This window comes from Oryzias latipes, chromosome 11, assembly GCF_002234675.1.
Source record: "Oryzias latipes chromosome 11, ASM223467v1".
In the NCBI taxonomy this organism is placed as follows: domain Eukaryota; kingdom Metazoa; phylum Chordata; class Actinopteri; order Beloniformes; family Adrianichthyidae; genus Oryzias; species Oryzias latipes.
This window is the reverse complement of record NC_019869.2, coordinates 19,738,507-19,760,836: the sequence shown is the minus strand read 5'-3', so window position 1 is coordinate 19,760,836 and position 22,330 is coordinate 19,738,507. Positions and strand designations below refer to the sequence as shown.

At 42.5% G+C, this 22,330-nt stretch overlaps 3 protein-coding genes across 7 annotated transcripts; 2 read left to right on the top strand and 1 right to left on the bottom strand.

Annotated features, from left to right (window-relative positions):
• Positions 1-2,022: 2,022 nt before the first annotated feature.
• Positions 2,023-7,455, bottom strand: LOC101163182 (serine/arginine-rich splicing factor 4). Of its 3 annotated transcripts, XM_004074130.4 has the most exons (7): positions 7,252-7,455; positions 4,749-4,894; positions 4,494-4,529; positions 3,561-3,670; positions 3,275-3,489; positions 2,900-2,977; positions 2,023-2,820 (listed from the first exon to the last, which is right to left on the bottom strand). In XM_004074130.4, exons 1-7 carry the CDS (start codon positions 7,356-7,358, stop codon positions 2,358-2,360), a joined length of 1,155 nt encoding a protein of 384 aa, XP_004074178.1. In that variant the 5' UTR covers positions 7,359-7,455; the 3' UTR covers positions 2,023-2,357. The 3 variants fall into 3 exon arrangements, with proteins under 3 accessions (XP_004074178.1, XP_004074177.1, XP_020562910.1); XM_004074129.4 differs by lacking the exon at positions 4,494-4,529 and having other exon boundaries at positions 7,252-7,454; XM_020707251.2 differs by lacking the exons at positions 4,494-4,529; positions 4,749-4,894; positions 7,252-7,455 and adding an exon at positions 3,994-4,427.
• Positions 7,456-9,806: 2,351 nt separating this feature from the next.
• On the top strand, positions 9,807-12,734 carry LOC101162767 (XK-related protein 8). The gene is made up of 3 exons (XM_004074127.4): positions 9,807-10,417; positions 10,768-10,955; positions 11,348-12,734. The coding sequence occupies exons 1-3, from the start codon at positions 10,092-10,094 to the stop codon at positions 12,037-12,039; spliced, it is 1,206 nt and encodes a 401-aa protein (XP_004074175.2). The 5' UTR covers positions 9,807-10,091; the 3' UTR covers positions 12,040-12,734.
• A 4,543-nt stretch (positions 12,735-17,277) lies between these two features.
• Positions 17,278-21,138, top strand: LOC101167883 (XK-related protein 8). Of its 3 annotated transcripts, none has more exons than XM_020707249.2 (3): positions 17,278-17,777; positions 18,296-18,495; positions 19,070-21,138. In XM_020707249.2, the coding sequence occupies exons 1-3, from the start codon at positions 17,485-17,487 to the stop codon at positions 19,789-19,791; spliced, it is 1,215 nt and encodes a 404-aa protein (XP_020562908.1). In that variant the 5' UTR covers positions 17,278-17,484; the 3' UTR covers positions 19,792-21,138. The 3 variants fall into 3 exon arrangements, with proteins under 3 accessions (XP_020562908.1, XP_011479413.1, XP_020562909.1); XM_011481111.3 differs by having other exon boundaries at positions 17,283-17,777; positions 19,043-21,138; XM_020707250.1 differs by having other exon boundaries at positions 17,647-17,777; positions 18,271-18,495; positions 19,043-21,138.
• Positions 21,139-22,330: the final 1,192 nt, after the last annotated feature.

The following is a 22,330-nucleotide window of genomic DNA, read 5'->3' as shown; positions in this document are numbered from 1 at the left end:
GTCATCTAGACCCACTAGACAGTGCTCAGTGTCCATGGATTACATGAAATCTTTCCACCTTTATCCACCTTTGTCATGGTAGGAATAACACGTCAATGTAAGGGTGGGGTCATCTAAGATAGCACAAGGGCTAGTGGGTCTAGATGACCCAACTCCCACTGTTAAAGTGCCTAGGATAGCACAAGGGTTAAAAGAAAGTGAGTCTTTTATCCACTTTGAGTAAGTGGGTGGGTGCAGATCTTTCCAGTGCATCAGTACGGTGGCCCAGAAGGGTCACAACACATTAACTTTATACACAACACACTAACTTTACACACAACACATTAACTTTACACACAACACATTAACTTTATACACAACACACTAACTTTACACACAACACACTAACTTTACACACAACACATTAACTTTACACACAACACATTAACTTAACACACAACACATTAACTCACAACACAATAGCTCACAACACAACACATTAACTCACAACACAATAACTCACAACACATTAACTCACAACACAACACAATAACTCAAAACACAACACATTAACTCACAACACAACACATTAACTCATGGCCCAGAAGGGTCACAACACATTAACTTACCTCACAACACATTAACTCACAACGGAAGTAAATCAGCAATTGAAGTGCTTTTATTCTGAAATTTCTACTGGGCTGAGCAGCTAACTACCTAACAGAAAGTAATGTCACAGTGAGCTGTGGAGGGAGCATGCTATTGCTACAAGAGAAGCAAGCAGCAGTGTTGCCAGAAACTTTGTCTTTACTACGGTTCTCCTTCCTCTAAACACACACAATATGAACACACACTCCTCCCTCCGCTCTGACACCCCCCTCTGTCGCTGCACGTGCGCTCCTCTCCTCTCCTTTTTTCCGCTCCGTCCTGTGTGTGCATGTGTGAGAGGACAGAGCGGAAAAAAGGAGAGGAGAGGAGCGCGCGTGCAGCTCCCTCCACAGCTCACTGTGACATTACTTTCTGTTAGGTAGTTAGCTGCTCAGCCCAGTAGAAATTTCAGAATAAAAGCACTTCAATTGCTGCTTTACTTCCGTTGTGAGTTAATGTTTTGTGTTGTGAGTTATTGTGTTGTGAGTTAATGTGTTGTGTTGTGAGTTATTGTGTTGTGAGTTATTGTGTTGTGAGTTAATGTGTTGTGTGTTAAGTTAATGTGTTGTGTGTAAAGTTAATGTGTTGTGTGTAAAGTTAGTGTGTTGTGTGTAAAGTTAATGTGTTGTGTTGTGACCCTTCTGGGCCACCGTACATCAGGATAGTCCGACGGGCAAGTAGTGTCAGAAAGGCAATAAGGTCCTCTAACAAAGGAGGGAGAGAATGATTGTCCAGAAGTATACCAAAGAGGGCTGTCATTGGGGATCTGTGTACTTGGACGTTACAGAGGATAAAGAGTCAAATACAGGGCATGTCAAAAACATACGAGTAAGATTTGCAGGGCCTAGATTACATTTTACACAGGATCAGTACCAGGAAAAACTCTGGCAAATCTGCTTCTAGACCAATGAGCTCTATGAACCACTTTACATTGAATGATACAGTGCCGGGCGCATATTGATGAGTGAATTCGCCCAAGCACAGATCTCCACTGATCATTTATGTCCACATGGAGCTCTTCTGACCAAGCCACGCATAGATGGTCAGATGATGAATCAAGGGTGGATAGTAAAAGGTTATAAATTTGATATTGTACCCTTCAGAGAGGGGTTGATCCCCATGAGAGTGTTTTTGCCATGGCCTCTGGATTGATAGGAAAAAGTTCACTTTTATTTAGGTTTGTAGCCAGAGATCTGAGGAAACTCCCTCAGCAGAGCTAAAACTGGTGGCATGGAGACAGTTGGATCTGAAATAAATAAAAGGTCATCTGCATATAAGGCTACTTTATGACCTACACCGCCCCTCAAGATACCGCACATAGAGCTAGTTCTAACGCAGATTCCTGGTTCCTTCCTGAATAGGTGTGAGTGCACTAACAAATGTGACACAGAAAACCAGAGTCTAGAACACATTTTAATCTGAAACAAAAGGATTCACAGAGGTGAGCTGCTTCATGTTACAGCGAAAACAAACATGTTCCTACATCAGATTAAAAAATTTGAGACATCACGGCTCCAACTTATAAAAGCGGACTGCAGCTCGTTCCGCTCAGACATTCTCCAATGAAAAAACGCGAAGACAAGCCAATAGAAGGGCGAGCGAGTGCGTAAAATGCATGGAGCGTGAGCGCCTGATCTACATATCAAAACGGGGGCTGGGGGAATGTAAATACAGGGTGAGGGGAACAGGGGAGGGGGAGGGGGGGCTGGGGTCACAGTCCAGGACATGACTTAGGAGCGGGAACGGGAACGAGAGCGGGACTGGGAGCGGGATTTGGAGCGGGACTCTGATCTGGAGGCGGAACGGGAACGCGCTCCAGCCGGGGACTGGGATTTGGACTTTGATTTGGACCTGGCTCGGGGTTCATCTGGGGAGCGGGACCGGGAGCGGGACCGGGAGCCCCGCTCGGGCTCACCGGCCTCGTCGTCGCTCTTGGGTGGGTCGGGGCCTTTTGACACGGATTTCCTGGAGGAATCCTTAAGACCAGATCTAGAACGAGATCTAGAGCGAGACGCAGATCTAGATCTGGACCGGGACCCCTTCTTGCTCTTCTTGCCATCTTTCTTGCCCTTCTTGCTTTTGGGGCTGCGGCTTTGCTCTTCGCCCTTCTGGGCGCCATTGCTGCGCTCCTCGTCTTCCTTCTTGCCCTTACTCTTCTTGCTTTGGGACCGGCTGCGGGAGCGGGACGCCGCTCTAAGGGACAAAGCAGAACCTTCTTAGTATAAATAATTGACCGTTTAGCCCAAAACAAAGTTCTGACCCGGTTCCTTACCTGGAGCGGGAACGGCTGCGGCTGCTGCTTTCACTGCGGCTGCGGCTCTTATGGGACCTGCGGCTCCTAGAGCGAGACCTGCCGGGAAAAAAATAACAGTGATTATCTATATCTATCCATCTCTCTATATAAATACAAATAAAATCAGTTAATTAACCACGACTTAATCAGGAAATTTGCCTGATCTGAACCTGATGGAAGATCTGTGGACTCTTTTCAAGAAGAAGACAAGAGACGACAGATCCAACGATGCAGAAGACTGGAAGCCATTAAGCTGCCAGGGCTTCCATTCCACCAATTCACTTCCAACGCCTCCATACCACGTTGATGCAGAAACGTAGCTTAACAGAACAGAGACCCAGTGACACAACTGACCTGGATCGGCTGTGACTGCGGGAGTAAGAGCGGCGGCGTTTAGCACCAGGGCGGTCCTCAATGAGCCGGATTTTCCTGCCGTTCACCTCGGTGCCATCGAGCTTCTCCAGGGCTCTCTTCATGTCCGAGTACTGCCTGAACTCGATCACGCCCTCATTCCGCCGGCCCTTGTGGGTGTCTGCGTACGTCACCTCCCCTGCCTGCCTCATGTAATCCTGCAGAGACAAACTCCTCCGTTACCGGAAAACCACAAAACCACACAGCATTCTCTCCTCATTCCTCTTACCTTTAGGTCCTGCCAGCTGCAGCGGCTGGACAGATTCTCCACAATGAGACGATAGTCGGTGCGCACAGGTGGGCCGTACCTGTCTCTGCCTCCCCAGCGCCCATATCCACCTTTCAGGGCAAGAAGGAAACAGAAAAATGAGGGCCTCATAAAGCCTGACGGGGTGCAAACACTCTAAACTCCAGACTACAAACTACAAATTCTGCATCAGTATTCATCTGGAAAACAAAAAGCAAAAAAAGATTTAACTCCCTAACAGTCTACCTAAAAAAAATGTACTTCAAAGTTTACAAAATAGCGTAGACATTAGCCTGTTTACAAAAACAAAAAATTCATAACTGCTGAAGGTACTTACGGTCAACTACAGCAAGAGTCTAAGCTAACCTAACTAACAACATTTGACTGTTATAAACAGGTTTTTTTTTTCAGGCACCTATAAGAGCTGAACCCACATCTGCTCCTAACCCCATGGCATCCTCACCACCCGGCCTGGGCCTAATGGGAAAAGCGGTCTTCATTCACAATGGCTCCCCTTTTTGGTCTGCCCAGGGGCCCAGAATGGTCAAACCACACTCTTGGAAAGGGGGACACCATGGCCAGCAATAGGGGCAGGCAGTCAGCAAAGGACTCTTTCAATTAAAACATTGAGGTTCTTTGTTAAATCTTTTACCTTTAAATTGACAGTTTAAATTCAAATATAAACTCAGAATAAACAATCAATTTACAAGCTTGACAAATATTTGACAGTATTTAATCATTTCCTGTCACAGAAAACCCCCAATGTGACCCAATTTTAGTACAATAATTTTAATTTTTTCTTCATTTTGGACATCATTGGTGACTCAGGCGCACAAATTTAAACCATGTCCCAGGTGAGAAGAACCCCCATCTAGTAGAACCATCTCTGGATCAGAAAAAGAAGCACATCAGTACCATTTTTACTGCTCCTAGACGATTCCTGGTCCAGATCTGAGGCGAATCAGTCATATAAAAAAAGGTAAAAATGAGAGTCAAGTAAAAATGGGTTTTAGTACTTTACACCCCCCCCCCCCACCCCCAAGTGCGATGATATAAATTTGATGCGCAGCAGCCACCAAAGACAAGATTGATGAATTTACACCCCTCCAGTTCAGATCAGAATAATTTACATTTATGTGAAACAAGCAAGGATTTCAAGTGAGAACTTACTCCTCCCGCCGCCGCCGTAGCCACCATCTCGGCGAGGGCCCTTGGTGTGCTCCACGATGACCCTCTCGCCGCACAGCTCTTTACCGTTCAGGTCATACACGGCATCATCTGCGTCCCGCGGATCATCAAACTCAACAAAGCCATACCTGCAAGACGTGAGAGGAAACACTAAGGAACGCCGTCGTCTGAATCACCAGAAAACAGGTCAAACAAGCAGGAAAATCACGGTTTTAAAGATATTAGGCAGTGAAAGATCCTAAAAAAGAAAATATTTGGAGATGCAGGGAATTTTACAAGGAAGTATCAATACCCCCATTAAAGAAAAACATAAAATAAAAAAGAATAAAGTCATAATAGTATGAGAAAGAAAGCAAACTAATATGAGAATAAAGTTGCAAAACTGAAATAAAAAGGTTGACATTTTATGAGAATACACTCACAAAATTATAGGGAGAAAAGGTCAGAATTACAAGGAAAAGCCATGCTTTTGTTTTTATAAAGTTGGTTGTATAAACGTCCATCCACATTACAACTATATCCACCAATATACCCATTTATAGTGATGCCATAAGGCTTTATTTCAGTGGTGTCAAACTCATTTTCACTGAGGGCCACATCAGCATAGTGTCTGTCCTCAAATGGCCGGATAAAACTTATACATGTAACTAAATGTAATGAAAAATAAATGTTACTACTCCTTAATGTTAAATAACCCATCCAATTGAATAAAGAAAAATTACATAAAACTGATCTAGAAAGACCATGTATTACACGTGTAACATTTTACAAAAAAAGGCTGCACACTGCCTTTCATCCAACTGATGACAACAGTTTGAATACACACACACACACAATACCTGCAAACATTGAATAATTACATCAACTACACATAAATATGTAATTAACTAAATTTTTTACTTTATAAATTAAAACCCTTTATTCTCTCGCGGGCCACATAAAACGACATGATGGGCCACATTTGACCCGCCGGCTTTGAGTTTGACACGTGTGCTTTCGTTAATCATAAGAATCCATGTTCCATGATGCATTTGGACCACTGCAGCTGTACTGCTGCCAAAAATTCACTCTTGGGGTCAAGAGTCTTTTTCTGAAGAGGTTCAGTTTTTAATGTCTTCATAGCTATAATAAAGCAATGACGACTTACTAAAAGACGTACTTATTTGTGAAACCAACGCTGAAACTAAACACAAAGTGCTCTACATCTCGTATAGTGAAACACAATATTGTTTTTGTCTCAAATGTGTGACTTTAATCTCCAAATTCTCAACCTCTAACTTATTAAGTAATAATGGTATTCCTATAAAATAAGACATTTTTTACACATTCAATGACTATTCTCATAAAACAATGACTATTTTTCTCAATTTTACAACTTTGTCATTTTTTTTCCACGGTAGCTCTAAAAATCCATCATAGAATTGACACCTGAAGAATCAACAATTTATGGCTTCAAAACAAGATGCAACTCCGACGTACTAGCACAGATGGAGGCCTGCATTCGTGCTTTGTTTTCCCCAACATTACCTGCTGTGGTCTGCTCTAATTGGCTGGATGCACCTGACCCAGGTAATGAGCCATGAGCCTAACGTGAATATCTAGACACCATGCACACACCAGGCCTTTAGGCCTGGTATTCTCCAGCCTGATCTTTACAATAACAAGCTCTTATCTCCAGATAGTCATAGAGGGAAGGAAATCACAAACCTAAATATGTCAAACTTGAAAAAAATTTAGTGAAAAAATATATTACCATGACCTTTTAGAAAACAGGGTCTGAATTGTTGATTTGCAAATATTTCAAGATAACGACAAAAAATGTTTAAATACAATGCATCATGTTGGGTACAAACAAAATGAGGGCAAATAATTCGGTTTGTTAGAATTGTGGCAGGTTGTGTAAAATGTGGATATTTGATGTAAACAGGCTTTGCGCTTAAATCTCCAATCTTAAAAAATAGAAACATTTTGAATTGCATTGATTGCATAGACATGCATTGACATAGACAGTCAATGGTACATGCATCGTGCAGATTTTAAGGGCGCTTTTGACTGTAACGGGGCCGGTGAGACGGACGCTGGTTGGAGGATTATTGAAACAGATGCACGAACTAAAGAAGCAGAACCGATCGGATAAATCTGTCTTTAACAAAGAATTTAGCCGGTTTCTGCTCTTTTTTTAAACCCCAAACGTCGCGGATGGTCTTTTTCCGCCTCTGCCACGTCTTATGCTAGCCTGAAGGAGCTAACTAATGATGCTCAAAACTTTAATATATTGAACCGAAAACCGGACTTTAATTGCGCAAAAGAGCAGGGAATTGTTTAAATAATACTGCAATAAGCATTAAATCACTTTGGTGTCGTGTTTAGTTCAATAAAAGCTGATAATTCTGACGATGTCGGCAGGTCCGGCCTGCTAGCAAGCACCCGCGAGGCCGTGCGCGCGCGGCTTTCCGCGAGGCCTGTAGCTTCCACAAAACGTTACCCGTTTTTCAGGTCGACCTCCAGGATTTTTCCATAACCTTTGAAGAACCTCTCCACGTCCTTTTCCCTGGCTCTGTAGCTCAGTCTTCCGATATACACCCGCGACATCCTCTGCGGCTCCGAAGAATCAAAACGCGCCCGAACAAACTAGCTAAACACGCGGAGAAGCAAGGCTGCACAAAGCTCTTTTCATACAATAGGGCGCCGTCAGAGGGGGAGGGGCCTGTTGGGTTTTGGGTGCCCTGAGTTTAGCCTTCAGGTAAAGGAGTTCTCCTCACATGCCGCCTTTCACCAAGTCTAGTGTTTTTTCCCGGAACATTTTCACCGAGTTTCTGGTTATAAAACTTAAAATAAAGAAAGAAACTTTTGCTAATTTCTGAAGAGGTTGTTAATAAATCATAAAAATACTGAAAGAAGATTTTGTGGTCTCGTGCAATCTTTAAAAACTTGGGGATAATTCAGAAATCAGTGAAAGCTGAACACACGTCGAAACCTTTTATGACAAAAACTTTGAAGAATAGCTTTTACTTTTATTCATGCTTGATATTAATATTGACACAATATATTTTACATAAAAAATACTCAAGAACTGTACCTGAGTTGCTTCTCAGGACGAAACGTATACAAGGCAGCAGTGGATGCAGTTTATTTTCCCATACAAAATCACAAAGATTATTTTTTTTTTGAAATTATTAAAGAAAAATTTCTTAACATGTGTTGGTAATGATTGATTGGCAACCTATCTTCCTAAATCTGGGGTACATTAATTATTGAAGACAGTAAATATTGATGGTTTGAGCAGGTATTGTGTCCATTTGTGAGAAATTATGTTAGTGAGACCATAACAGCAGCATGGTTTATAAGGAATGTGAGTTTAGATTTAATAGTTTTCAACATTCACCGAAGACAGTTGACATACATATATAAAAATAGCATAGTAATGCAGGATAAAAGATGCTAAACTACTATAAAACCACATTTTTACATTCAAAAATAAATAAAAAAAGGCCTTGCAGAGAGGGCAAATTTAAATTACAAAACATTCAAACATATATGCAAAGACAGGCAACATGTCTGTGTCTAACATTGTTAAAAACCTATCAAAACTGACAGGAAGTTCAAAACGAAAAAAAGGATAAAGAAACCAATATGGATTCTATAAAGTAACAAAAAATAATATCTAAAATTCAAAATGTGCTGATTAAAAAAAGAGTAGTTTTAACAAATAATCTTAAAGTCATTGGAGAAGAGCACCAAATAATTCTGTCCATGGATAGACTGGACATTTGATTTTTTCATTCATTTGATTCTGCATAGCGCTAATGAGCTGGGCTTACACATACAATCTGGCAATTAAAATAGCACGTCTCAAAATATGCACATTGATTAATAAATAATAATTTTAATACCTTCTCCATCAACAATTGTCAATATTCCTAACTGAATCTTTAAACATCAAAAAGGCTTTCAGAAACCAGAATGTACATTGGATTAATCTAAGGCAGAGCTGGTCAACCCTGGTCCTTGAGAGCCACAATCCTGCTTGCTTGCCAGCTCTTGTTGACCATCTTTCTGCTGATTGGCTGACTCAAGTGATTCCACATCCCGACTAAATGCACCTGATTTCCAGTTCTCCCTGGACGAACTGGAAATCAGGCAGGGTTGAAGCTCTTGAGGATCAGGTTCGGCCAGCCCTGATTTAGGGTTAACATTCAATTAGGAGTCAAGAGGCGTGTTACTCTTTGAAATCTGCCCCCGCTGGTGTTCTGAGGAACTGCACATTCAGGAAGTACCTGCTAATCAGCTACTTTCTGATGTTGTCCACCATATTCCCTCAGGGGTTGTCACAGCAAATCATCTTTCACTGATTCCCACATTAAATACCCGGCACATGACCTTCCTGACACAACCCTGCATTTTATCCGGGCTGGCAACCGGTACAAGGAGACCCAGACTTAGGCCCACATGTGGCTACATGCAGCAGATTTACAAGAATCCTTTGTGTCCTTGATAAATACTTTGTAAACTTTTTGCATTACCTTATTTGCTGCACATTTTGACTGACTCCAAAGTTATCTTTATTTATATTGCTAAATTTTATATTTGTCAATGTTTGATTTTTCTTTTCAAAAACACAAAAAGCTAAATAATATTAGTAATAAGAATAATCTATCTATCTATCTATCTATCTATCTATCTATCTATCTATCTATCTATCTATCTATCTATCTATCTATCTATCTATCTATCTATCTATCTATCTATCTATCTATCTATCTATCTATCTATCTATCTATCTATCTATCGATAGATCAATAAGTTGTATTCATGAGTAAAATGGTTTTATTTGCAAAGTTAAACTTAAACCTTAACTGAGCTACTTGCCAGAAGACTCTTTAGTGTTCTGCCTTTAAATGTTTATTGAACCCTCTCACCCCACCCCGCACCCCCGTCCTAATTTCCTGGAGACGACCCTGCTACCAGTCATGAAAATAAATAATATTTCAAAAATTCATATAAAACAAGTATCTGAATAATACCTAATAATAAAAGGTCCAAGTTTGAAATGAACTTCCCTAGGTCCCGGGACTGAACATATGTGGTGGGCGGGGCTTGAACACTTACGAACCTCCGCCGGTTGTTTTCGTAACCTTTCGGACTCTCCGCCCGCTCAGCTCGTGTCCGGACTTCAGTCTGCCGCAGAGAACCGCTCCAATGTCTCCAAAGTTTGCCGAACTTTCCCGATCGCCCGGGCACGCGGGCTCGGCGGCGCCTCGGGGCGGGGAGTAACGGTCTGGGATGGTTTCCGAGTGTTAGCTTCGTCACAGCAACAGGTCCGCCATGCAGCGCGGCTGCTTCCCCAGGTACTCCTGGATCGACTTCGCCTTCTCCGTGATCGGGGTCTGCACCTTCCTGATGGACTGGGGCTCCGACCTGTGGGTGGCCGCCGAGTTTTACTGCCGTGGGGACCTTTCCTGGTTCGGGGTGCTGGTGGGCCTCATGATCCTGTCCTCGGTCGTGGTGCAAATGTTCAGCTGGTTCTGGTTCGTGTATGACCGGAAGTTGTCGGGCTTCGGGAGCAAAGTGGGGACCAACTCCGTGCTGTGCGGGGACCGAGTGAAGATCTTCTGCCTGCTGCACGTGCTGCAACTCGGCTTCTTCTGCAGGTCAGACCCGCAGCGATACACACAGATCCAGATCTAGATCTGGTTCCAGCTGTGGGTGTTTACACTGAACCAAACTGACTCAAAGTAAAAGTGATGAGGATTATCCTTCAACTAAGAAATGAATGTTAACCTTTAGTCATTGGAGCGTTTTTATTTATATGAAACAGAATCAGGGTTCTGGAGTCAACATGGATCATAAAGGCTGACAACTTCTTCACATGATGATTGTTTCCCAACACATGATGTAAATGCACATCCTTTGTTTTAGGTGTAAAGAGGAAGTCTGAGCAATTATGATTGACTAACTGAAGCATCAACCGGTTCCCATCAATTCTGCTTTCCCGCCTCAGGCACATCTCAGCCATCCGGCAGGGTTTCAGGGTGTGGTGGAGGAAGGAGGAGGGCTCGGAGTATGCCATCTACCTCACGCACGACCTGAGCATGCTCCGCTTGTTCGAGACGTTCTGCGAGAGTGCGCCTCAGCTCATCCTGATGATGTATGTCATGCTGCGCACCAACAGGGCCCGGGTCGTTCAGTGTGAGTCCAGTTGTCACTGTTGTCTTTCTAACCAGCTGGTTAAATCGTACGAACACGATGGATGCGCAGCAACAACTAAGTTCACCTAAACAAAATGCAGATCCCCACTTGCATGTAAAACCAAGATGTCGTCCTAGTGAATTTGAAGCATGTTTGATAATAAAATCGCCTGGAACCAACTCAGTTCTGAAGGTAACCACTGGAAAGCTCGTTACACTGTCAACTCAGTCTCCAGTCCAAAAAGCAATTCAGAATGACCCAACTTTACCTCAGAAATGAATGTATCTTGTCTTGCGTTGTGTTGCGTTTGTGTGCTGCATTTCCTGTTGTGTTTGTGTGTTTTGCACTCATGCGCTTCTTGTGGAATTAACTTGTGCCGTTCGTGTCTGCAGTTGTGAGCGTGGCTGCTTCCACCACCTCCATCGCCTGGATGGTTCTGGACTACCACCGCTCGCTGCGCTCCTTCCTCCCGGACAAAGCCCAGCAGGGGTGGGGCTCCTCAGTGGTCTACTTCCTGTGGAACCTGCTGCTGATTGGTCCCCGCGTGGCGGCCCTCGCCCTCTTCTCGTCCGTGCTACCTTTGCTCATTGTCCCCCACTTCCTGCTGCTGTGGTTGGCCTTCCTGCTGTGGGCGTGGCAACAGCAGACAAACTTTATGGACAGCGCTGTGGGGGAGTGGCTATACCGGGCCACCGTCGGACTCATCTGGTACTTCAGCTGGTTCAATGTGGCGGAGGGCCACACCCGGGTCAGAAGCCTGATCTACCATTCCTTCATGACGGCGGACTGTTGCCTCCTTCTGGTCACCTGGTGGTACCTGAGAGACGCGGCGCAGACAGAAGCGTACGGCCTGGCCCTGATCATTGCGCTGCCGCTTTCTTACCTGCTCGGGCTGCTCTTCAAAGCCATCTACTACTGTTGCTTCCACCCCAAACTGTGGCGGCCCCCACCGACTGAGGGGAGGCTGCCCAACGACCTGCCAGACTCTGAAGTGACCCTCAGATCCTTCTCCATCCAGGATGACAGTGTGTCCGCCCCAATCTTCAACAAGCGCATGGAACACCACGCTGCCCGCTTCTACTAAAAGGGAGGGGCCACACACCCAGTCAAGGCGTTGCCATGGCACCTACAGGCAAAGCGGTCGTCCAGACTTTTTCCTGTCAGTGACGCCTGCAGACACACAGGCGTTTCTATGAAAGTGAACAATAACTCAGGAGTTTGTTTATCCAATTATTTTTTTAATGAAACTCTTGAAAATGCAGGTAACCTGTAAGCAGAAGGATGTGTTCATGAATGTTTGTAAAAATGAAGATTTATATTTGTACCTGAAAATGCAACCAAAAAAAGGTTGAGAGGAAAATATTGGCTTCACTTTATTGTAACCTTAAGGCAATGTCCTTTTACGAAAAGAGTGCAAAAATGTCGACTTATTTTGTTCAACAATGATGATGAAAACATGGCAACCAAACATACCTTCTCTTTCCTTCCCTTCAGGCGAATGCATTTTTATGTCTATGCTTTCTTGAACATTCAGTCATGAGTTAACTGAAATGATTGAATTGACTTGGCGGCTTAGCCTGACTAGTTGTTGATATGAACATTGCAACACAACCTGAGAGAGCGTTGGTGAAGGTTTGCCATGGAGAAATGTTTTAAAGAACATGATTTCTACTCCAGTTGCCATGACTCAACTTCGCAGAGCCTAAAATACCACAGAAGAAATGCTTGTCATGTCTCCAAACCCCCGAAAAGCAATCAAATCCACTTGTTTATTTTTTATTTGACCATTTATCTTGTCTTGAGGTAAAAAACGCAGATACAAAAAAGGGAACTGGTTATTTTGAAAGAATTGGGTTAACCGTTTTCCTGTTGATTCTATAAAGAAGATCCATCTGATCCTGAAGTACAAGCCTCAGAACCCTTGTTGTATCCTATGGGGTCCAGATGACCCGATCCTTACATTGACGTGTTATCCCTACCATAACAAAGGTGGATCAAGGTGGAGAGGATTTCATGTAATCCATGGACACCAGTTAAGATCACAAATCATTGACGAAAAAGGATTCAACGCACTGTCTAGTGGGTCTAAATGACCCAGCTCCCAATGTTAAAGTGCCTAGGGTAGCACAAGGGTTAAGCTACGTACAAATGTTGATATTAGTCACCAAGTTTAGAAATGATCCTGTCCCGTCCCACTGCCATCCCATTCTCCTATAAAATGACTACCGTTTCTGTACTGCTCCCATATATTATCTTAATTTGGCCATCATTTAATGCATTACATGTTATTTCATCTCCTCCCATCCTGTTTTAGAGCAGCTCCGGAGCCCCTGTTTCTACATTTTACATAGTTTACATCTGTGTTTTTCAACCAGTGTGCCGTGGGAGATGGTCAGGTGTGCCATGGGAAATTGCCCTCATTAACTGATCTAAAAACATTTCCCATCTCCAGGATATCAGCTCTGTTTTCATCCAAACAGGCCCTGATAAAACACAGAGTAGTTAGGAATATGAAAGATCGTAAAAGACCTTTTTCTTTCTGTTTATTTGATTCTATTAAAGACACTTTGATAAGAATGACGGTACAGCGATTTAGCTGTAGCTTCAGATGTTTTCGGAAAAGTCCCGCCCCTTTAAATGCTTCCACCAATCATTCTTGGGCCCCTAATCATACGTTATCATTCTGACCAATCAGAAGTGGTTAAAGTCTTCACTTCCTTGTTCTGATTCTGCTCATAAAGTCGCTCAGTTCCAACGAAAATAACAGCTAAAGCTCGTCTTTAGCGGTGTAGCTTTCCGCGGGATCCGGTGTCTATGGAGTTAATTCAGTCTCAATAATCAGAAATGCACACAACCTGTTTCACAAATACACACACTCTTGTGTGCCGTGCACCTTCAGCTCTGACATCAGTGTGGTAGAAGCTGGAGAAAGTCTGAGAGGCCATTCGATTGACTGAAAGCGAGCACGCCTGCTTTCCTTTAAACGGAAATTTCCTTTAAACGTACAAACGGTTTAAACGGAAAACTTTATTGTGTTATTGTCAAACACAGCCTGCACATTTGTGAGAAACACTTATTGTGCATGTGTGAAACACAACAGGTGTGTTTGTGAAACACAGGGTGTGCATTTCCAAATTAATATTGCACGTTTGCGTAAAATTATATTTGTGAATCAGAGCGTGTGTATTTGTGAAACAGGTTGTGTGCATTTCTGATTATTAAGACTGAATTAACTCCATATTATTAAATTTATTATTAAATTTTTCAGCAATTCACAATAAATTTTTCAGAAATGCACAATAACTGCTTCAGCAACATCATTTTTCGTTACACTTGTAATATGAACTCACAGATCGTGCAAATTTTAGAATGTGCATTCCCAAACCCCGTCTCATTTGTGAATCTCCCCGCATTTTTGAGAGATTTTTCTATGGTGAGTATTGAGACTCCCTTCACGCTGCAGGTCAACTAATGTCACCATTGGCTAATGAATGTGTCAATCAAGCTCATCAGGAAAGCAGGCGTGCTCGCTTTCAGCCAATCGAATGGCCTCTTAGACTTTCTCCAGCTTCTACTACACTGATGTCAGAGCTGAAGGTGCACGGCACACAAGAGTGTGTGTATTTGTGCCACAGGTTGTGTGCATTTCTGATTATTGAGACTGAAGGAAACTTGACACCCAACAGCCATTTCCGTTTGATGAACGAACAGATGCTTGACACTCTTTCCTGAATTCGGTTTGTGAGTGTTTCCCTTCAGACAGCTCCTCCCAGAATCACTGATCTTGATCTACTTCTCTATGATAAGACACGTTTTACAACGTGCATATGATGCGGTATCACAGCTGACTCAACTCTCATGAACTTCTTTTATACATCCAACTTTCCTACAAGCTCTTTGAACTTAACAGACATGTATTCTTTAGTTCTTACTTTTCGCTGGATATCAATTTTCCCTGCATCAAATTTGCCATGAATGGCAGTTTCCGCCATTGCTGCACTTGAAATGCAAACGAGAGATAAATAGATATACATATAAATAGAAGCATGGGGGTTCCTGGATAACGTGGTTCTCATTTTTATAGTGTCTTTCAATGTTTCCATAATACCACAAAACTACAAAATAGCTCCATCTTTACTTTTTTGTCTCTTTCCTATGGGTTGGTAACTGCGTCCTAAGTATTGTACCCCAACCGTCCCAATCCTGTGATTAATGGAACAGATAGCTCCCACCCAATGGAATATTGGGGGAATTCCCTTTGAAACCCCAATGACTATGGTGTAAGCGGGTTAATGGCCTTTGAAGTGTGCATTATCAGAAATTAACGCACTTAGCGGAAGCAACCATCCTCCGCTTCTTGTCGGATGTTTCAGGCTTCCACGGCGTGTGTTAATTTCTGATAATACACACTTCGTAGGCCATTAAACGTTACATGACTTCAAAGAAAGACGAAATATAATGACAAACTTTCTGACTAATAGAATGACTGAGTGATGGCCGTTTATTTACTATGGAAGTCTACGGGATTTTGGCTTTCTGGATCCAGCAGGTACTGCCTGTTTGGAGTGAAAGGGGAGAGGGTCCACTAAGTTCAGTTGTTTTATACACTCAATGCACAATGATCAACAATGTATGCTCAATGTAATTATATTGTATTTAGAGAATACTAGTAATATGTATGTGTTTCTGATAAAACAATTGTAGAAATTGCATTAAAAATAACAGAATTAAAAAAAGATGTCGGAATATTGGGTGCCAAAGGAACCCGGTATTGTTTGGTCTTCCAGGTGCAAGAACGGAATAACTTAAAGTGTGGATGCCATGCTTTGAACAACTTTGTCAAATAAAAAAGCCCTTTAAACGCTGATTCTATTGATACCAATAGTTCGCGTCGAAAAAAATCCGAAGCATATGAATAATAGACATCTTTCGAAGGAATCAGAGATTTGGATCTGCCGCTAGAGCGCAGGCTGGAAGTGAACCCGATATGACCTGTGACGTCATGAAAGGCGTTGACTTTCGCAGTTCCGCTTCGGACAGCATGTAAACAAAACAGGTAGTCTTCGTTTCTCTCGTGTTGAAATCTGTTAATCATCAACATGCCAAGTCGTTGTGTGGCAGCTGGATGTAGCAATACATTTAGTGAAAGTGTATCTGTGTATAAACTCCCAAAACAAGAAACGCTGCTGAAAAGGGGAAAGTTCAAGAAGGTGGACGGCGAAGGATTTTCCCCTCCAGATCTGCAGGAGAGAAGTCTGCGTTTTCGAAGGGACAAAAACCGGGACACAAACGAAGAATTTTGAACGGAGAGTTGGGAGGAGGATCTTGGCTTCTGAGTCGAGGAAAGGCGGGTGAGCTGGAAGCGAGCGAGCCGTTTTCTGGGTAGGAGAGGACGGCGCTGGAGTCGGGAGCGGAGGCTGCTAAGCTAGTGTGCATCACGATGGATCACATTGAGGCGAAGTAGTCGTGTTTTCTGTTGTCCTTGGATCCAACTGCAGTATTTCAACGCACTCAATGTTTTGCAAGAGAAGCAACAGGCCTGCAACGTTTTTTTTTCTTTTGCTTTTGAGGTGCCGGTACCGTGAGTAAACTGAACTGTGTGTGTGTGTGAGCGCGCGCGCGCAAGAGAAAAGGTTTCAAACGGGTTCAAACAGGTAAAACTGTTAATGTTCCACAGTTGTTAATGGTATACAGTGACTTTGTTAACTAAAGAGTAGTACCATCTGGGAAACTTTTATTTTGTGACATTTATTTTGTAAATTGGGTTGAAAACCAGTGTTTACCTTTGTTTAGATTAGGCCAAAAGGGGACATTTTGAGTATATTTTAGGGTAAGTGGAGTAATTTAATTTTATACATTTTTTAGACTTACTGGAGTCTAGCCGAATCTTCATGCTGGCTATCGTCATCGGCATCACTAGACCTACTACTTTCTGCTATATCCTCCTCACTTTCGCAAAAGGGTTCGAATCGATACGGTTGCAAAAGTGACTCATCATCATGATAATCTCCGCAACTTTCCTCTTCATCTTTCTGTTCATCTGATGATAAATCGCTAATAGAGACGGTAGCATCACTCTGTGCTTCGCTATCGGTGCTAGCCATGTTGTCTTCCTTGTCTTCCTTTCGTTACGTCACAAACAGGGCGGCGCGAATTCGGCGGAATGCGTGAAGCCGGCGGCCGTCCTCGTTGTTTATATTGCGTTTTTCGCTATTTATTCTTTTTCGAAAAATATTAAAAACAATCGCAACATGAAATAGAAACTATTTACTATATTTTGGCTTATTAAAATAGGCCATGTCACCCACACTTTAATACCCTTCATTATGGAACGCGCCGCCTTCTCATGACGTGTACCAGAAGTTACAGCATTTATGGCTGATTGGCTGATTTCCATATTTGGAAGCTTGAATCAGTGGGAGGAGCCTTTGATGACTCCAAACTTCAGACCCTAAGTTTCCTATCTTCATTCAGCAACTCTTTCAAGAAGAATGTGAGGACTCCGGTTTCGACCCATTCAGGCGACACCATGGCCGTGTTCACCTTCTCCCCGCTTGACTTTGTCTTCTCGTGCTTGGGTCTGCCGCTTTTTCTAGCCGACGTCGTTCTGGACGTCTTAGCCGTAATTGACTTCTACAAGGAGGAAGCTTGGGTGCGCCTGTCAGTTCTGCTGCTGCTGCTCGTGGGCTCCTCGGTTCTGATCCAAGTCTACAGCTGGAAGTGGTACATCGGCGACGGATTGGACTTGAAGACCCGCGTGGAGAGCGCGCTGAAGAAGGGGCTGAAGACGCTGCATGTACTGCAGCTGGGGATCTACGTACGGTGGGTGACCCGGACCTCTTTCGCTTTCTGTTGGGATCCGAGAGGAGGCACGAGCGTCCAAATGACACGAGAAGGGACAGCAAATATCAGATAAAATGTGTGTTTGTACATTGATTTGACCATTTTTTGGGAGAGAAAAAAAAAACAGAAATACACAACTAAGTAGAAAACTTTAAGAAGTAATTTCAAATTTCCTCGTTTTTTATTTTTATTTAAACTTATTTTGGAAAATCCAACTACTTTATTTTTTGCCATCAACTTCCTGTTGCACTAAGCCCCGTTTACCTTTCAAAAAAAGAGAAAGGCAAACATTAATATAAGTAAATTATTTTAAAAATTGTCTAAATTAAAACACACACACACATATATATACATATATATAAATATATATATGAAAAACAAAATTGTCAAAAAAATGAATAAAACATTTTTAAGTAATTACATTTCCTTTTTGTGTGTGTATGTAAATGTAATTGAAATGTTTTTTGAGCAGGTGATGTGTTTCTTGGGTCCTCCAGGCACCTGGGCGTCCTGGAGAAGTCTGTGTCAGGGTTCTGCGGTAAAGGCTCGGACAGTCAAAACAGTAAAGATGTGGCGGTGGAGCTAAGCCACGATCTGTGCATGCTTCACTTGATCGAGACCTTCTCTGAAAGCGCCCCCCAGATCGTCCTCTGGCTCACCATCATCCTCCAGGATGGCAAGCTGGATGTTATCTCAGGTGGGGTGGGGTGCGGGGTGGGACAACATAATCTTAAGAGTCAAACGTCTGGATTCACAACTCAGTTTCTCATAACAGTGAGGTTCTAATGAAACATCCCTAAAGCTACAGGCACATTGGAGATACGACACACACGCAAGAATGTGCTAAACATGCATTCTTAAACGAGTATTTTACCTGTTTTGTTCATACTAGAGAAGCAGGGAGGGGTTTCCCTTCTTTTAGGAAATCGTAAAAGAAGAATGAGTTTCTGATTGGTCATGGTTCAACCAGGTTTGACTTGTACCGTTCATTCAATGTCTCGCAAAAATGCGAGTGTTTTCAGACGCATTTCCAGAATTTTCAACGGAAGTGGCCGTTTAAAATATATGTTGCCGAGGGCGGAGAGAACAGAGTTTTAGGAATAGTCAGTTTTTACAGAATCATCCAGCTCTAGCTAACAGAACTAGCTGGAGCTCAGATCCTTTTTTCATTATTGCGGTTCGAGTCTGGTGACCTCATGAAGCTTCTGATCTGAGGTTCTAACCACACTTCTCCTCTTCCTTAGTGCTAAAGGTCTTGTGCTCGATTGCAGCCGTGGCCTTCTGTGTGACTACATACCACCGCAGCCTGCGCTCCTTCTTGAAGGACTCAAACCAGCTGTCCATCATCTCCTCCATCATCCACTTCCTGTGGAACCTGCTCCTGCTCCTCTCCCGCCTCACGGCTCTGGCGCTCTTCGCCTCAGTGCTCCCCTGCTTCATCTTCACCCACGTCTTCTGCTGCTGGATGGTCTTTGTCCTGTTTGCCTGGCGGGCCCAGACTGACTTCATGGACGACCCCTGGGGGGAGCGGCTGTACAGAGCCACCGTCGCCCTCATCTGGTACTTTGACTGGTTCAACGTGTTCAAAAAGAGGACGAAGAAGAGCGCCCTGCTATACCACAGCTTCATCCTGCTGGACACCTGCATGCTCTGCGGCCTGTGGTTCTGGAGGATGAACACCCACCCACCTCAATTCGTGATCCCGCGGCCGTACGCCGATGTCATGGCGAGCAGCGTGGTTGCAGTTTACATTCTTGGCCTCATGGTCAAGGCCCTTTACTACAGGTTCTTCCATCCTAAACACAATCAAGACAACTTGAGGGGGGAGGACCAAAATGAAGTCAGTGGACAAAACAATGACACTCGGAGGGAAAGGGACGAAACGGATGGAACCATGATGATGAGGATGATGGTATCCTCTCCTGCTCCACTTCGTCAAACACAGAATGGCAAAAAAAGAATGAGGATGCTCGCAGAGAACTTTTACTCCTGAGGTGGACGGCGGACAACAAGTTGTCAGATTTCCATTCAGGAAATATTTACAGTAGAGCACCTTTATTTTAAAAAATCCCATGGAAACAAATCCCATAGAAAAATCCAATTTCTCACTGCCAAGACTCTATATGCCGAGGAAAAACAAAACAAAAAAAAAGGACGAATTTTCTGCAAAAATACGCTTCCAGACTGTAGCCAAATCACTTTCAACAATTTAAGAATGACTTTATTTCTCTCTCAGGTTGCCAGTTTCAGGATCCAAGATCTGCTTTTACAATGAAAACCTGCAACTTGAAAAAGGTTCTCAGCTTTGAGGGATAATATTTACATGTTTATTATTTTAACATTGTTATTTATCAACTATTGTAGTTGTAAATGTGCCTTCCTTGAAAACATATTTATACTTTGGTTTTTAAGAAGCTTAGTCCATTATGTTCCGTGTGAAACTGAAATGTGGATTCTGGTTCTTCCGGTTCAATCACGTTTTCAAATCCGGAACTGCTGTTCCCTGGGATTTTATTTTTATAAGCCACGAGTCATGTTTGTAAAACTTTTAGAAGCTAAGAAAGAAATGGGAATCGGAACATATCTAAATGTATTTACAGGCTATAGATGGAAACATTCACAGGAGTTCGGTTAGCTTGAGATATTGTTGTAGGAGCTCGCAGGATCACGGCTCCAAGGTGATGAGATGATGACAGGAGGAGAGGTAAAAGGAGCAAATGAAAGTCTGTTTAGAGGGAGCTGAAGGTTCTGCTGCTCAGCTGAGCCCAAACCGAGCAGCAGGTTTTTCCGGACCTCCAGCAGCAGCGCTTCCTGAAACTCCTTAAACTTCTGGCAGATTCAGTTCTGATTGTCTCACAAACTTCACAGCAACAAAACTTCCTTTTTTTTCTGGAGCAAGAAGAAACCGAACAAAGTCCATCTTTAGGTCTCTGGTCTTGAGACCTGGGTCGCAGTGCACACAGAACCAAGTCGACATCACAGCAAAAGTTATAAAGTAACACTTTGAAACCACGGCGCTGCAGATGCAGGAGTCAAAGTTTCCTGTTTCAGGGCGCTGAAATTTAAAGGCACGTTTAAATGTGCAGAAGCACACATTCCTGACGGTCCAGCTGCACATGCAGATGTCTGCTCTCTGATTGGTGGAGATTTTCCTATGAAGTTTGATTTTATAAACAAACGTCCAATCAGCATTTAGAAAAATCTTTCAAAGTAGAGAATGTGCTTTGATCCACAAAGATAAAGTAGTGTATGGAATGAAAGAGATGCCAAAAAAAACATTTAAATAATTTAGAAAAGTAGGAACCAATTGCAGACAAAAATTAAATTCTTTGCAATTTTCTTTTTTTGTGTTATAGTTTCTTAAATATCAAATGTAAATTTTCCCATTACATTCTTGTCTTCTAATTTCATGTCTAGACTGAAGCAATTATTTATTTCCATGATCAGAATAAACCAAACATAAGTTTGAGGGAAATAAAAAGAAAAAAATAAAGAACCCATGCTTATATCATTCAACTTTCAATTCTAAGAAACCTAATTAATTTCTAAAGAAGAGAATCCAATAAAACAAAACAAATCATAAAAGACATTCATTTCAAATTTGGTCCTAATTATGGCGTTCCTGAAAAACTCAGGTTAACCCAAGAATTTCAGAACAAAAGCTGTTGTAGGCCTGCACAATATATCGCAAATTTATCGTTATCGCGACATCAAGCTGTGCAATATGCATACCGCAAAAGGCGGCGAAAATCGCAATAAATGGTTACCTTAAATGTCCTAAAACAAACTCATGGCAGCTTGAAATATTTAACAAATGAAATAAATCCCTTTAACCAATCGGAAGGACCCGTTTACGTTGTTGATGAATCAGATGACCCCTTTTATGTTTGTTTGCCTCCTACGTCAACGAGGGTCATTTGGAGTATAACCTTTAAACTGTTGCAGTGAAATGGAAATTATGTTTTTGGTTGTTTTGTTATTTGTTTATATACCGCAAATTATATCGTTATCGCAACATTAATCACCAACATCGCATATCGCGAGTTTTCCTCATATCGTGCAGCCCTAAGCTGTTGTGAGAAAAAAAAAACTAAAAGGAGAAAAAAATCTCTGAAGACAAAGAAGAAAAAGCAGAAAAGCACATTGAAAGGGCAGAAAATGAACCTCAACTTTTTGTCTAAATTTAGTTCAAATTTGGTTTTCATGGCACTTCTGTCATTCCATACCCAGCTGTACGCAGTTCATTAATTCAGCTCCTCTCAAAGACACATTCAGGATTGGGGGTCAGGACTGAATTGGTCTTAAAGGACACTTTAGTTTTGGATCATCATCTTCTTCTCATTATTATTCAGAACATCCCATAAGCTCTGCTGCTTCGTGACCCCACAGACCTAAGGCAAGCTTCCACAGTGACTGAAAACTCAATAATTAGTGTATTTCTTAAAAAAACTGGATGTGAACAGCTTAAACTTTGATAAATGTTTCTCCTTTCTGGGACCTCAAGTACTAAAGTCCACGATTTGTTTGTGGCG

Excerpts from the sequence above, each read along its gene's own strand:
- LOC101162767 (XM_004074127.4), top strand. The coding sequence starts at position 10,092 with ATGCAGCGCGGCTGCTTCCCCAGGTACTCCTGGATCGACTTCGCCTTC. Across the intron at positions 10,418-10,767 it reads CAACTCGGCTTCTTCTGCAG|GCACATCTCAGCCATCCGGC; the intron begins GTCAGACCCGCA and ends TTCCCGCCTCAG. Across the intron at positions 10,956-11,347 it reads CAGGGCCCGGGTCGTTCAGT|TTGTGAGCGTGGCTGCTTCC; the intron begins GTGAGTCCAGTT and ends TCGTGTCTGCAG.
- LOC101167883 (XM_011481111.3), top strand. The coding sequence starts at position 17,485 with ATGGCCGTGTTCACCTTCTCCCCGCTTGACTTTGTCTTCTCGTGCTTG. Across the intron at positions 17,778-18,295 it reads CAGCTGGGGATCTACGTACG|GCACCTGGGCGTCCTGGAGA; the intron begins GTGGGTGACCCG and ends TGGGTCCTCCAG. Across the intron at positions 18,496-19,042 it reads CAAGCTGGATGTTATCTCAG|TGCTAAAGGTCTTGTGCTCG; the intron begins GTGGGGTGGGGT and ends CCTCTTCCTTAG.
- LOC101163182 (XM_004074130.4), bottom strand. The coding sequence starts at position 7,358 with ATGTCGCGGGTGTATATCGGAAGACTGAGCTACAGAGCCAGGGAAAAG. Across the intron at positions 3,671-4,493 it reads GTCTAGGAGCAGTAAAAATG|GTGGATATGGGCGCTGGGGA; the intron begins GTACTGATGTGC and ends TTGCCCTGAAAG. Across the intron at positions 3,490-3,560 it reads GCAGCTGGCAGGACCTAAAG|GATTACATGAGGCAGGCAGG; the intron begins GTAAGAGGAATG and ends TTGTCTCTGCAG.